Here is a 16,020-nt window from a genome sequence, read left to right as displayed (position 1 = left end):
CTGCAGTTGTTCCATATGTCTGTATGTGTGCACTGGGAAGCATGTTATGTGCTACATATGACAATTCTGGATCACGTGACTAGGCCCAGGCTTCTAGACTACATGAGACACCAGTTTCAACTTGCTCCTAGCTGCCTCTTCTAGCAGAATGCACTGGGAAATTTTCTTTTTTACCATCTTCAGCATGAGGTCTATTTTTCATTTCCACCTTTCTTTGTCCTGTAATACCAATTCTGTTTCCTGTTCAGTTTTTAGAAAGATAGCGTGCTGGCAAACAAAAATTGAAAGAGTAAAATTTCCAAGTATGAGTTAAATACCGTGACCCGACAAAAGTGCGCACGACAAAAGCGCGCCGAAAAAAGCGCTTCGCTAAAACCGCAATGTCATCAACGCACTGACAACAGCACGCCAACAACAGCGCGTCGACAGAAGGGCGATTTAAGTTAAGGTAAGAGTTAGGTTTAGGGTTAGGGTTAGGGTTAGGGTTAGGTTCAGGGTAAGGTTTAGGGTTAGGTTTAGGGTTAGGTTCAGGGTTAGGTTCAGGGTTAGGTTTAGGGTTAGGTTTAGGGTTAGGGTTAGGGTTAGGTTTACATTTAGGGTTAGGGTTAGCGTTAGGTTTAGGGTTAGGTTCAGGGTTAGGTTCAGGGTTAGGTTTAGAGTTAGGTTTAGGGTTAGGTTTAGGGTTAGGGTTAGCGTTAGGGTTAGGTTTAGGGTTAGGTTTAGGGTTAGCGTTAGGCTTAGGTTTACAGCGCGCTTCTGTCGCTGCGCTGTTGTCGGCGCGATTCAGTGCTCATTCGTCGGAGCGCTTTAGAACTCACGGTTTTGTCACCACAGTTTAGTCGGGCGCGCTTTTGTCAGGCACCCTTTTGTCGGTGAACTGTTAAATACAAGTTGGCACAAAGAATCTTAATATAAATATAAAACTACATGTAGATAGTTGGTCGACTGAAGAAATAGGTTTCTTGTGCCGACTGGTCCCTCATGAGCCTTCCAACTGTAGAACAATAAAAAAAGCAAGTACATTATGAGAAGTGGATAGTGATTTTTGAGAGGTGCTTATTGGGTGCCATGAATTGAGGGTACATGTTCCCAAAAGGGTCATCTTTGGGTTACAGAATGCATTTGGTTACTAAGACAAATTTAGGAGGAGAAACATGGTAACTTTCTATAAGAGCCAGATAGTTCTTAGAATTAGATAAATGAAATCATATGTGATTTATACATGTAGGTAACTTGTCATCAGAGTATGAGTAGAAAAATCTTGGGCACATGAAGATCTCTATATGTTCAGGGTTTGTCTTGGTAAGATTCCTGCTTGGCCAGAAGTCAGGTGCTGTCAGGTGCGAAGGATCAAGATTATACATTCAAAGCTTTAATGCTTAAGCCTATATTTAGCAAACTTTGGCTAATTGCTTTTTCCAATTGCATCATGGTATCTCACAGTCAGCTGTCAATTTCAGAATTCTCCTAGGTTTGGGATTATATATAATGTAACAAATCTTTTAATTTGAATTATTTTTCCAAAGTAGAAACTGACATGAGATACAAATAAAAAGTTCAAAATGATGTCTATGAATCCTGATTTCAACCTTTAATTTATTTCTCCTTCAAATCAATCCCAATTTTGTATAATTATAGCCATACAGGGAAATGCTAACCCTTGCTTCTCTCCTGCCATATATATTTCAAAAATGAGCTTAATGGGATCTAGCTTATGTGTTTACACATGATGAGCTGTTCACTAGGCTTTCTAGCAGGTCTTTAAATCTCAACATCAGGGATGCAATTGTAATATTTATTCTTCAAATGCAACATTGAGTACCTTTGTCACAGAGAAAAGGTTGTTTGGTTGTTTGGTTGGCTTTACTATAAGGACAGGAAACCTGTAGTGCTCATCTCCAAGTCCTCTTTATTCAGGCATCACCGTCTGACCGTGACTTCTGAAAACTGACAGTGCTTTCTTTACATTTTGTCATGGCTCGGGATTCAGATGACTCTGAATCTGAAGAAGCCACTCCAGCTTGAGCCAGCAGAATGTGAACCTCAGAAGAGATCAAGTCATGAATCAGTTGAGACTGATCAGAGGCATTATCAGAATAGTTGGAACAGATAAGATATAGCTTTCAAACCTTCAGATTCAGCAAGTAAAGATTCTCATTGAGGCTCTTTGGCAAGCAAAGGAGTGACTGTCTTAATCAGAGGACATCTGGCTGCATACTGATTTAAGTGGTGGCTTTGTTTCTTTATTGGAAGTCCAATTTCCTGTAACTGGCATATTGTTTCTGTATATTCTGCTTGTACAAGAAACTCTGATCTTTGGACTGAGTAAGGAACTGCCTGAACCTCTGAACCTCTCTCTTGCATGCTCCTCTTTAAACTACATAGACAAGCTTTGTTTCCAGGAGACTCTGTTGATATTCATTTGCTTATCTGCTGTCTATCCATACCAGTGACGTGCGGTGAGGGATACCGTTGGTGAGGCAAGAGCGCGGCAGCGGCGAGAAGCAACGTCCCCGCCGCTGTGTCCGACAGGCATCTCTTGTTTATGATGGACATAAATGTGAGATGCCTGTCGGACACAGCGGTGGGGGTGTTGCTTCTCGCCGCTGCCACGCTCTGCCGCCTCGCCACCCGCCTCCTCCGTCCCCGCTGACATTCTTGGGAGCAGGTTGGGTGGCTGGCTGGCTGGAAGGAGAAGAGCGGTTTGCAAGGAGCAGGTCGGGTGGGGGTGGCTGGCTGGCTGGCTGGGAGGAGAAGAGCGGTTTGTCTTTGTGCCGGCTGGCCGGCCAAGCAGGGAGCAGGTCGGGTGGGGGTGAGTGGCTGGCTGGCTGGGAGAAGAGCGGTGAGTCCCTCCCCAGCCAGCCACCAGGGCTCACCGCTCTTCTCCTCCTCCTCCTCCTCATCCTCCCCGCTCAGTGCTGGGCTGGCTGCAGAAGAAATGGTGGCTGGTGAAAGAAAAACCTCTCCAAAATCACCCTTGCACTTGCGCAGTCGCTCAAATGCAAGACATGATTCGCTGCTCCCAGATCAGGAGGCGGGAGAATCAGTGCCTCTTTTGCACATTAAATCTTTTGCTTTTTAACTCCGCCTTAACTTTTAAAAGGCGAAAAATTCCTTAAGCAAAAGAGGCCCCGAGTTCTCTCGCCTCCTCCTAGTTAACACTGAGAGCAGACACCAAGCCACTGTGACTTGAAATCTGGTAGCAACTATCCTGGCTTTAATTCATTAAAAAAAATATTTAAAACTCTTTCCTTTCTCTCAGGAGACTGGGGAGGCTCCGCCTCTCTTGCCTCTAGTGACTGCATGTCCCTGATCCATACCATCTTAAGCAAATTGCTACCATCTCCTAGCAACTGCATGTTTGTGTGTTTGAAATAGGACACATTTGAAGGAGTGAAGCTGTAGTTCAAATGATGAAGCAATGAGCCTTGTGATCACCCAAAACTATTTCTGGCTCTATGATCACCCAAAACGAAGTATAACACTTGACGGTCAACAAATGTCCTAATCTTGTTCTCCAGGGGAAAAAAAATACCTGCTCAATGTAACTGATGAGTGAATTCTTGTTGTCCTCCCAATAGGTTTTCAGAGTTTCTTCTGGAGGGAATTTTTCACAGCTAAGCTCCACAGTGATTTCAAAGCAATTGCTGCTGAGATAGTTGAAGTCTTGCATACCTATGTAATTACATATACAAAAGTTGGTATTTAATAGGCAGTGGGTTCTAAAGCATATCAGATTAAAGTTAAGTGGAAATAATTAGTTGGACTCAGTTGGAATAAACAGATGTGTACTGTAGAAAATTCAAGAGTGATGTATATTATGGTACACCTATACTGTTCTATTTACAAGACCTTCAAGGCAGTTCTTGAACTATAAGTCTGAAGGATAATATGATGATTGATTTGCAATCACAGCTGTAATTATACCACATTTAATATTACATTTGGTCTCTATATTTTGATGATATGTACATTTGGCTTCAAAATTCCTACTTAAGAGTCAAAGAATTTCCAGGTATAATTCAACTGTTTCCAGGTAAAATGAGTTAATAACAGATAATAACAACATGACTGATGAAGCCTTGAAAACCAAGGATTTTGAAATGGACTTTTTAAAAAATAGTGCAATAGTGTAATTATGAGATGGAGACTTACCCATGGTAAAGTTATTGCTTAGTACATTTGAAAACATAATAGTTGTTTATATATGTTCATCAGCCAGGGTGGTATTCACTTACCTTCCTTACTGGTTCACAAATGTGAGCACACGCGCCACCTCCGTACACATGTGTACAGCCTTTTGCGCATGCGCTTTTGGCAAAAAAATTGTCTAAATGGGATGTGGTAGAACTGGGATGGGTGGGCGGGGCCACCCACGATTTCCACTACCAGTTGGGGTGAACCGGTCTGAACCGGTAGAATACCACCTCTGTTCATCAGTCAAAACCAATGAAGAATATGCCAACGAATTTAAACAAAAAAAGAGGGTAGCATAATGAATCAATAAGAACAAGCTTTTCTTGATTTTTTTTAAAAAAATATGCCATTCAAAAAACATTCAGCATTCCAAGCTGTGGAAACTATATTGGAACAACAATGCTAACAGAATGTAAAGTTATCACAGTAGTATTACAATGCTCCTTGTTTATTTTAACTGTTTCAATGGTTCTCATTTTGCAAGCTATCCAGAGTTCAAGTAACTCTGGGCAGCTTACAAAATGAGAACTCTGGAAACAATTAAAATGAGATGGGCTGCATATAAATTTAATAAATATGTTTTAAATAAATAAACAAATTTAATTAATAAATAAGCAGATAGAGCTGATGGAGATTTCTACCTTTCCATAGAGAAACACAGACTATCAGTTTATTTATCTGCCATCAATGCTACTCAACAATGTATATGTATGCTAAGGCCTCCACTTAGTTACTACCAGTAGCTGTTTATATACTACTGAAACACCACTACCTCCACTGAGGCCAGGGGAAGTTCATTGTGAAGGACAAGCTTTGTCTAGATTATTCTGCAACAGAGCAATCTCACTGTAAATCCTTCTGGAAACAACTATATGAGTTGTATGATATTTGCAGAATTTAATACATTATCTGCTCTATAAACGTGTGCACTAATAAGTCATATCTGACTTAGATTTCTTCTTTCAGCTCTACTCTGACATACTGTAAGTATAAAATTAAAATGTTGTATTTCAGTAACACAAACCTCCTGGAACGCTATACCAAGCACCACCATTAGTTGTCCCATCAATGAAACTGCTGTCGTCATCATTCTTGCGACACGGTGGCCGATTTGGGTTTGACATGGCTGGATTAAAAGATGAATAGCTTCGAGCTAAGCTTTGGAAAACAGCATCATCTGGGCAGGAGCTGTATTCATGTGCACTCCCTGGAGGAAGAGTAGTAAAATACATAATAAATGACGGAAAGGAAAAGAGAGAATGTAGGCCAACTTTAATTATCTGAATCTAGATCATTTAAAATTCAGGATTATCCTTAAAAATCTGTTTCAGCCGTGATCCGACAAATGCGCGATAGAAATATGCGTGCCGACAAAATCGCGCCAACAAATTTGTGACGTCAAAATCGCTCCAACAAAAGCGCGATGACAAGCACAATAAAGGGTTAGGGTTAGGGTTGTTGACGACGCGATTTTGTCATCGCGCATTTGTTGTCGCACTATTGTCAAAAATTTTGACGGCGCTCATTTGTCCATCGTGGTTTTGTCGGCGCGCATATGTCTATCGCGCATTTGTCAGTGAACCGTTTCAGCAATATGAAAAAACTAAAACAAAACTAGAGTGAGATATACTTTGTGAAAATAGTACTAAACTAAATAAAAAGAATGGTATAACCTCATCTTCGTTATTATGCTCCTAAAACCTACTCCAGAGTTCTTTTTCTCTCTTCTTCCATGGGCTCTTCCAGGTTTTAAAAAAAGGGAGGAAGTGTTTTGTCAGTTTGGAAAACTGCAACATACCATAAAGGGGGGGGGGGGGGAATTCTGCCTCTCTACTGATTAAAAAGAAAAAAAAAGTTTATTCTGGGAAGTCTGCAGTAACAGGCCAAAAGAAAGGAAATTAAAACTTATAAATAATACAAAAGCTTAATTAAAATAATGGGCAGTAAAACTTAATCTGTCCAGATTGGGAACGTGTGTCTTAGCATGCTATTCAGAACTCAGCAAAGCCATCAAGCTGACCCAGGCTATTGAGCCTACAATACATACCAGTCCGAGTCTCGTCATATGGGTAATTTGCCACAAGATCCCCACCGTGCAGATTGGCGGACAATACAAAGGGAATATCCATTATCCAGTGAATCACACCTTTTGTTTCTGGTGCAAGCTATGGCAGAAATTTATAAAAATTATAGTTCATTAGAGTACTGCAAAAAGCACTGCACATTTTTTGTAGAACAAATTAGAACAGGTTCATCAGTTGCCAGAGGTTTGTCCTGGGATGCAAAATGGAATAAAATAAACTTGTTTCATATAGTAGTTTTTCTCAACCTTGGCAACTTGAAGATGTCCGGACTTCAACTCCCAGAATTCCCCAGCCAGCGAATGCTGGCTGGGGAATTCTGGGAGTTGAAGTCCGGACATCTTCAAGTTACCAAGGTTGAGAAACACTGATATAATATATATTCAATGTGTACCTTTACTGTATAATGTTTCAACAGAGATTAATTATTAGTGAATGCAAATATAGGTATTATTTACTGTGATGTGCGTATGATATAATCATATTGTGCTCTCTTTCACACACCCACAGTCTGATAGTTATCAGAGACACAGAATTCCAGTAAATCTTTAAGTACTGGCAGAAAAGAAGGATTTATAGCATTTGGACAGGAATCTGGAGGGCGTTGTCACTAAGAATATTCTTCGTTCAGATGTTGTTGTGATCCATCTCCTCGCATGGCATAATGGTCCATCTTCTCTACTGTCACATGAAACGCTGCAGTGAAATAGTTCACAACATGGAACACTTATTAGACAGTGATGTGCAGTCAGGTGAGGCAAGTGAGGCACAGCCTCACCTCTCATCATGAAAAGAAAAAAAAGGTAAATGGAAAAAATAAACTTACCATTCAACTAATCAGGCGAGAGCTTGCAGTGATGTTGCAGCGAGCTCAGCCTCTCAGACGAGAGCTGAGGTGAGGCTGAGCTAGCCGCTGCCTCACCGTGGATGACTCTGCTTAACTGTTTAAGCCTCTGCTTAACTCTGCTCGTGCTGAGGGATCATAAAACGCCTAAAAAGTCAGACTAGGTGAGGCATGCAGTTCCCCTGCCTCATAGTAGAGGGCGCTTTTTAGAGGCTTTTTTAAACAGTTAAGCAGAGTCATCCACGGTGAGGCAGCAGCAAGCTCAACCTCTCAGGCTGGTACCGTATTCTTTTTCTGCCCTTTACATGCAGCCTTGAGTATCTCAGGCTCCCTACCCTTCATTCATCCATCCGCTCCAAGAGCTGATTAGTTCAGTGGTGGGTTGCTAATCCTGTTCCAACCGGTTCGGTTGGAACGGGGCTAGCGGCATCATTGTGCACGCGTGCAGTTCACGCATGCGTCTTAGCGCCTACATGATGCTCCAGCTGCTCGTGGAGAATCGCGCAGACGCTGTATGTGCCATGTGCCTGCATGGAAGTGCAGAAGCCTTCAAAGACCGGTAAGGAGCGCGGGCGGGCGGGTGGGCCCTTCGCCATTCCCGGAAATTACTTACTTCCGGGTTCGCCGACCAACCAGTTCGCGGGAACCGCCGTGAACCGGTTGAAACCCACCCCTGGATTAGTTGGTCTACCCTTGCTAGTCTCGCGGTAGGGCTTCGGTTACATGGTAGGAAGCGGAAAGCAAGGGGAAAAGCCGCCTTTAAAACACAGAAAAAGGAGAAGGAGAGATTCTTCCCAGGTCTGTTTGGATCTCTGTGTGTGTGTGTTTGTGTGTGTGTGTGTTGGATGACTTAATCTGGATTAGCAGCCCCTTAAAAGTGCTGTCTCCCATCAAGTGCCTCTACGTGCTCCCAGCTTTTTAAAATTCACCTCTCTTCTTCCTGATGGGTAGTAGTTGTCCTTTTTAGGGATTGCCGCGATACAGCTAGTTTTTGGGATGGGTGGAACTTAACTCCTTTATAAAAGTTTGTTTTCTCCCCAAAAGTGATTGGGGTGTTGAAAAAGAGAGGGGAAAAACCTACATTCGGCTGGGGAAAGAGAAGAAACGCCCGACAAGTGAATTGCTCAAGAGGTAAAGCAGATGGGGAGGGAGAAGGAAGAGTGCAGCATCCAGAATTTAGAATAGAATAATAGAGTTGGAAGGGACTTTGGAGGTCTTCCAGGTCTCCTGCGTGAACTGGGGGTTGGACTAGATGACCTCCAAGATACCTTCCAACTCTGTTACTGTTTATTGTTTAGTCCAACTGCCTCACCAGCCATAAACCTCACCGCACGTCACTGCTGTTAGACATCTCTGGAAGATCACTCAACTCTTAACCTTTCTCACTTGTCTCCAATTCTGATACTTCTTACCACTCCCATTTCGACTCTATCTGGTACAAAGACAACAAAGGGAAGAAGAAGGGAGCAGAGGAAGGATGACACTCGTCTCTTTTCAGCCATTTCCTCTCTTACAAAATGCCTGACTCTCTGCTCTTGCTGGTGGCAGCTGGACTCTGAACACATTTGAATAGCACCAAGATGTGAAATGGCAACGCTGATCAATTCAGTTAGCTGTTTCATAGATCCCATTTTGTACTAAACAACAGAAGCAGAGAAAGCCAAAGGGTAAACGAGTCATATTTCAGCTTCTTCTGGTTGACTTCACAGGTAATGTCTTGCTGTACATGTGATTATTGTAAGCTGAGATAGAAACTTCTCCGCAACACATCATCTGATGTGATTTTTATGGCACATATTTCATCAGATGGCATAAGGGTTATAATTATGGGAAGACTAAAGTGGTTTTATGTGGCTTAATATTTCATATTGCTTTCTTCTGTAGCTCTTCCTGCCTAGCTTTTCTTGTTTGGTTATAATGACTATTTATTGTAAGGTACTCTCATAAAAAATTTTCTTCTTCTCTTCAATAGTATCTGATTCTTGGAGACTGCTTGGACATGTGCCTGCAGTTTTCTTGGCAATATTTGTCAGAGGTGTTTGCCATTGCCACTTTCCTAGAGCTGAGAGAAAGTTAGTAGCCCAAGATCATGCAACTAGCTTTGTGGCCAAAGTCACAGTCTCCTAGTTCCTAGCCTGATGCTTTCACCTAATAGTGTCAAATTCGATTGCGTCACGACGTATTGTGACATATCACAACATTTTTTACCTTTGTGGAGCTGGAGTAGGCATGGTCTGCGCATGATGCATCCAGCCCATAAGCCACCAGTAACCAGTGGAGTACTCCACAGTAAACAAGTCTATAATAATTGCTTTTATAGAATTCTGTCAAAGCTACAAGAGTTGAAATTAAAACTTTGTTGCTTGCAATGATGGGACAAGCGAAAAGTGTTTGATTAATACATTCAAATTAGATGTTTGCACAGATATTTCCCCTATTTTTCCATTATTATTGCTGTTTTAATATTGACTGTTGTGTTTAACTATAGGTTTTTTTAATGTAACTATATAAAAATACTTTTAAAAGCTATTATAATCTTCTACCCCAGTATTATTGTATCCCAAAAATTCATTTAGTTTTTGTGTAGAAAAGAGAAGGGAGCCTACAAGTGGTGGGTTTCAATTTTTTTTAGAACCTCTTCTCTTCTGTAGGTGTGGCCTGCTTTGTGGGAGTGGCTTGCTGGCCATGTGACTGGGTGGGCATGGCCAACTTGTAAATGTGGTAAAACTCACTTAACAATCCTCTTGCTTAGCAACCAAAATGTTGGCTCAGAAACTCTGGCATTTGAAGCAGGCAAGTCTTAAAGCTGTCAAGTTCAAGACCCCTGCACACCCTAACCCTTTAGAAAAAAAACCCAGGGGTGTTCAAACTTGACAGCTTTAAGACTTGTGGACTTCAACTCCCAGAATTCCTCCTCTCGCTCTTCATCTTGATGATGTGCAGACGGGTGGGAGGAGGGAGCTGGAACCGGTTCTAAACGGCACTGTAGATTTGTGGAACCTTTTCTATAGAAGAGGTTAGAACTGGCAGGAACCTACCCCTGGAGCCTAGCATATATACTGTGTAGGGTCAGGATTACCAACCTCTGGGCTGTGACCCACTACCAGGCTGTAGCCTATTCAGAATTGGGCAGTGCAAGTGTCTGGACAGAGCACGTGTGCACAGCTCAACTTACACAAGCAGTGGGCCAGAAGGCAATTGTGCGCATGCACACTGGCTCGCTACTCATGCGAGTCAAACAGGGAGAATGTGCGTTAGCCTGCTGCTTGCACAGCCCAGTTCCCCTGTCACCCCACAACCAGGCTGCCAAGCTCTTCTTCACTTAAGTGCCTCGTGGTATCTAAACTACTAATAAAAAATCTTTCCTGCTTTCTAAATATAGTTACTCCAAAAAAGAACTCAAGTTGCAAATTCTTGTGTTGCTTCTTCCTGCAAATTTTTATCTAGCTTTGTTCAAGCTTTACTTTTTATCTTGCCTTTAGTGTTATTAAAAACAGGTCTGACTGTTAGGAATATAATCTAATGGTTGGGTTGGCAATATATAAATCATGTAACAATGTTTGGGTGTTCTCCAACACAACTCTCACAACACTTCTCTGAATGCACTCACTCTCCCAACGGGGAACTTACCTAACGGGGAACTTACCTAAAAAATCTTTCCTGCTTTCTAAATATAGTTACTCCAAAAAAGAACTCAAGTTGCAAATTCTTGTGTTGCTTCTTCCTGCAAATTTTTATCTAGCTTTGTTCAAGCTTTACTTTTTATTTTGCCTTTAGTGTTATTAAAAACAGGTCTGACTGTTAGGAATATAATCTAATGGTTGGGTTGGCAATATATAAATCATGTAACAATGTTTGGGTGTTCTCCAACACAACTCTCACAACACTTCTCTGAATGCACTCACTCTCCCAACGGGGAACTTACCTAATGGGGAACTTACCTAAAAAATCTTTCCTGCTTTCTAAATATAGTTACTCCAAAAAAGAACTCAAGTTGCAAATTCTTGTGTTGCTTCTTCCTGCAAATTTTTATCTAGCTTTGTGGAAGCTTTAGTTTTTATCTTGCCTTTGATGTTATTAAAAACAGGCCTGACCATTTGCCAAGAGCACCTTAAGACCCACATTTGGTGGAATCCAATTAGGTATTTATAACACTTATAGCACTACATTTGTTATCATAATAAGAGGTTTATTTTTACCCACTCATTACAGCATTTCCATCTTTAAAATCTGTTCCAGAAATGAACCAATGCTCAGGAGCAGGTTTAAGGGACACAATAAGCAACTGAATGTAAGGCCTGTTTGCAAAAACTAGATTTTAACACTAGTCAAAAATATGATTTTTTTTAGAATAAAGGCAGATAAAATTTTCAAGTTAAAAACAAAATCAAAAAAAGGAGGAAGAGAATGAACTCGGCAAGAAAACATTACTGGGGGAAAATAAACTGTGAAATATTACTCTGAGTGATTAGTAACTCCACAATTGAGTTATTAACATTTTCAGATACCCATGAACTGATTTTTTTAAAAAACATTATTGCTGGAGAAGCCATATAGAATTTTACAAAAATGACTGACAAAAAAAAGTGGAAATACAAATTATGAGATATTATATTTAGGCTACATACTTTTCAAACACATCCATGGAAAACAAAGGAAGTTAATAAATAAATAAAGATAGGATCATGGATTTTAGTAGGTAGTAGTACTTATCGTATTGTTACTCTATAAAGGAATCTGGTATTCCCAAAGTTTCCCAAACTATCAATGAGAGGACTTCAGGTTTTTCCAAACTAGGCACTCTAGACAGAGTGGCCACCAGGAAAACAGCAGTTCAGAAGAATTTTATTTTAAAATGAGGGTTGTGTTTTGTTGTAAAGCCTTAGACATATCTCCTACTATTTATCATTTTACTGCCTAAAGGGGCACTTCCATCTGACTACCATGCACAGTGCAAGTTTTCCAATGGTGGGCTAGATTGCAACTGAACCTCTTTTCTCACATTTCATCAAATCATCACAATTCTCAAAAACAGAAAAGAAGTCGATCTTTTATTTGCAGAGAGAACTCGGCAAAAAGTGTGTTCAGCGTATTATTATTGTTGTTGCTGTTGTTAGTCAGTCAGTCCTAAATACAGGCTGAGCACCTTACAACATCTAATTGTGCAATGAAAACATTTTTTTTCCTTTTAATGTCCCCGTAATCTCTTACATCAAGTGTTAAATGCAGAGTTCGCAGCAGATACTTATTCATTGTGCCCAGAGGCAAATATCTGCCACTACATAGGATTGAACTCACAGCCACCTGATCGTGAGGCAAGAGTTCTACCTCTAAGCCACAATGAAAACAATGAACAATGTTCAATGAAAACAATCAAAGCCATAAAACTAAAAACAACCAATTAATAAAAGTCTGAAAAAAACTCCACAAACACCATTAATCTCAGCTCTAGGAATAGACCAGGGGTGGGTTCCTGCCAGTTCTAACTTCTTCTATAGAAGAGGTTCCACAAATCTACAGTGCTACTTAGAACCGATTCCAGTTCCCTCCCCCCCCCGGTCCGGATATCATCAAGATGAAGAGCGAGAGGAGGAATTCTGGGAGTTGAAGTCCACAAGTCTTAAAGCTGTCAAGTTTGAAAACCTCTGGGGTTTTTTTCCTAAAGGGTTAGGGGTGCAAGGGTCTTGTAACTTGACAGCTTTAAGACTTGCACACTTCAATGCCAGAGTTTCCTAAGCCAACATTTTGGTTGCTAAGCAAGAGCATTGTTAAGTGAGTTTTACCACATTTTACAAGTTGGCACGCCCACCCAGTCATATGGCTGGCAAGCCACTCCCACCCAATCACATGGCTGGCAAGCCACTCCCACCCATCACATGGCTGGCAAGCCATTCCCACAAAGCAGGCCACACCTACAGAAGAGGTTCTAAAAAAATTTGAAACCCACCACTGGAATAGACTTATGGATTTCTGGAACCTCAGGGGAGTTGGTGCCATATGTATCTCTGGGGGATACTGTTCCAGAAGGTGAGGGTAGCAATCCCTCAAATATTTTGAATGAAATATTTTATACCTTTAGATTTTGGTCCACAGCTTTCTTCAGATTTTTCAGCAAATGATTATTTGGACCTCCTTCTCTCTCGTTGACATAGACAATTCTATCCAGATCAGGGAAATTTCGATTTAGGTCTATTCCCTGTGCATTACTTCGACCAACAAACCAATCTTTGAGCTCACCTGGCTGAAAAGAAGAAAATATTATGAAACAACCTGACCTAGGCTTAATAGAATCATAAAACAGACTCTTTGTCCCGCAGAAAACTCTTTTTATTTGGTTAATGTGAATTCCTAGCATTCACATCCAGAAACGTCCCAGCAATAAATCTTCAAGATTTAATTGCAACAACAGATTTTATCAGTCCTTGGATAGTCTCCAGGCCCAGAGCTTCTAGTTGCATCCCTGTACAATAAAATACCTGGCAAAGAGTCTCTGTGAGGCACAAACTCAGATAAGCAAATCTTCACAATAATAAGCGAACTAATTGTTTCCTGCAAGCCCCACTCCCCTTTTGCTCCCATTTATTGTCTATGGGAGGGGCCATTCAACGTTTATTTGTGCTTTTACTCCTGAATCATCCCTCGTTTCTTAATTGTTCTCTTCTCCTGACAGCTCTGTGCAGGCACACATCAGGAACAGGCTCCAGCTGTTCTTCTGCCCCACTTATCTCTGACTCAGAAAGTAACTGATAAATGTTGGATAGCACTGGCCCCCTCTCTGCCTCCGATGCAGAGCACCCACCAGAGCCTTCCCCAGGCTCCAGGACTGGCCCAGGTTCCTCCCCAACCTCCTCACTGTCCGAGTCTGCCGCCAGCTCTGCTGTCCGCTGGTGGGCCACAACATTCATTATGCACTTAGGATTACAAACTTAGCCGAGATGGCTAAAATATCGGCATATCTTAAAGATCACTCAAATGAGAGATATAAACGAGACTGGAAAAAATGGATTGACTATATACAAAATAAATACGGGACCAAGAAACTCCAGTTAGCCTATGCTTAAGATCAGAAATGATTTAAATTGTTTAAAGTTAGTTCAGCAAGAAGAAGCTAAGGTCAATGTAGAATGTCATTAATTTCTTTATTTCTTTTTTCTCAATAGATTTTAGACTGTGTTTGTTAAAAATCCATACCGTGTATGGGTTCTGGGAAGTCGGGGGGGGAAGGAGGAGGGGGGTAGGGGGGGTGGAGGGAGGGAGGGGCATACAAAAAAATTGTACTTCGATGTTTTAATGATTGACGAATGATGAAATATTTGTGTTTTAAAAGAAATAAAACCCTTGATATCAACATTAATTATGAACTGTCATGATGAATTTCGAGAAATGGCCCACTTAGTTCAATCATGTGTGCTCAGGAGAAGTTCAAATGCATGGCATACTAGAAAGGTATGCCAGTTATTTTCAATCCCCATATTTGGTTCTTACTGATATACCAACTTTGAAGGCTGAATAATACAAACAAATTCAATACTCAGTTCTGCCATGCTTGGAGAAGACACTCTGAAATAAATGGAATTTAGGTTAATAATGACTAACTGGCATCTCACTAATTTCAGTGGCTCTACTATATATGATCAAATGTAAATACCATCCTACATATTAACTATGCTTAAACGTGGTGGGTAATTTTAATGTTTTTTTCATTGTAAGCCAACCAGTGTCATTGGATACGAGATGGATGGCAAATAAATTCCAAATAAATAATAAAATAAGTAAGTTCAATATTCATGCTTAAATGTTTGTGCTTCTAAATAGCATAATTTATTAACACTAACACACCTACTGGGGGTAGACTGAAACTAACCTGAAAAAAACACATGAAGAAAATACAGCACGTGTTTTAAATTTATAGCATTCATATACAATTATTGTTGTCTTTATTGGGTGCCTTCAAGCCACTGTTGACTTCTGGCAACTGCCTAGCTAGTCCCTTCAATTTTCTTAGAGAGATTTCAGAAGTCATTTGTATTGCCTACTTTCCATGAGAGGGAGGGAGGGTGATAGAGAGGGAGAGAGAGAACTCAGTTTCCCAGTTTATAGCCTGGTGTCTTAATCGCTACACTGGATTGACTGATCCTATAAAATTAGAGTGCCCGAAATTCAGAAATAATGATTCAGCTCAAGGCACATAAAACAATCAAGTATCACTTGATCAATTCAAACAATATTGAGCTCCAAAATGAAAACCTCAGAGCAAATACAAAAATAATTATTTGGGGGCAACAGCTACTTAAATGTGTAAATTTATTCATAACCACCTGGGGGAGCTGTGGTCCTGAACATTCCTAATCAACATGGTAAATTTTGCTTTTGTATAGGAAAGGAATACTGAGATTCATTAATATAAAGTGATTTTAGATTAATGTGGACTTCTAGCATAATGTATTTGGAACAGAAAGAGTGCTGGCTAGTATACAAGCATTCCAATGGCTACATTACATATAAGAATGCCAAGGATCACACAGGGAGTGGGGAAGATCAAAAGCTTAAGATGGATTACAAATGAATTACAATCATGTAATTACAATGTGTGTGTGTGTGTGTGTGTGTGTGTGTACGTGTGTGTGTAGGTGTGTGAATACAAATATGTATATGTATTGTGGCCAAGCAGGAGACGTTGGAGCTGCCGACAGACTCCGACAGCGAGGGGCCCTGTGAGTCAGCCCTGGAAGATGTGGAGGACCCTGGACAGGGTTCAGACTCCGAGCAGGGACCAGAGAGGCTGGTTGGCCACCAGGAGGCACCTGAGGCATGGAGCAGCGGTGAAAGCCAAAGGGAGTTGGTCCTGGATGCCAGGCAAAGGCAGGCAGATAAGCACTGAGAGCAACTACACAGATA

The 16,020-nt window shown here is 41.0% G+C and overlaps 1 protein-coding gene across 1 annotated transcript in view; it reads right to left on the bottom strand.

The window, feature by feature from the left end:
* CPE (carboxypeptidase E) overlaps positions 1–16,020 on the bottom strand; it is a 51,879-nt gene that overhangs the window by 5,239 nt on the left and 30,620 nt on the right. Inside the window, exons 3-6 of the mRNA XM_032223540.1 lie at positions 13,196–13,363; positions 6,245–6,362; positions 5,222–5,404; positions 3,536–3,675 (exon numbers count right to left, since the gene is read on the bottom strand). Coding sequence (XP_032079431.1) covers positions 3,536–3,675; positions 5,222–5,404; positions 6,245–6,362; positions 13,196–13,363 — 609 coding nt within the window. The remainder of the gene's footprint in view (positions 1–3,535; positions 3,676–5,221; positions 5,405–6,244; positions 6,363–13,195; positions 13,364–16,020) is intronic.

The sequence above is a fragment of the Thamnophis elegans genome, chromosome 9, assembly GCF_009769535.1.
Source record: "Thamnophis elegans isolate rThaEle1 chromosome 9, rThaEle1.pri, whole genome shotgun sequence".
NCBI lineage: Eukaryota > Metazoa > Chordata > Lepidosauria > Squamata > Colubridae > Thamnophis > Thamnophis elegans.
Note: the sequence above shows the minus strand (reverse complement) of the source record. Positions and strands in the feature narration are given on the sequence as shown.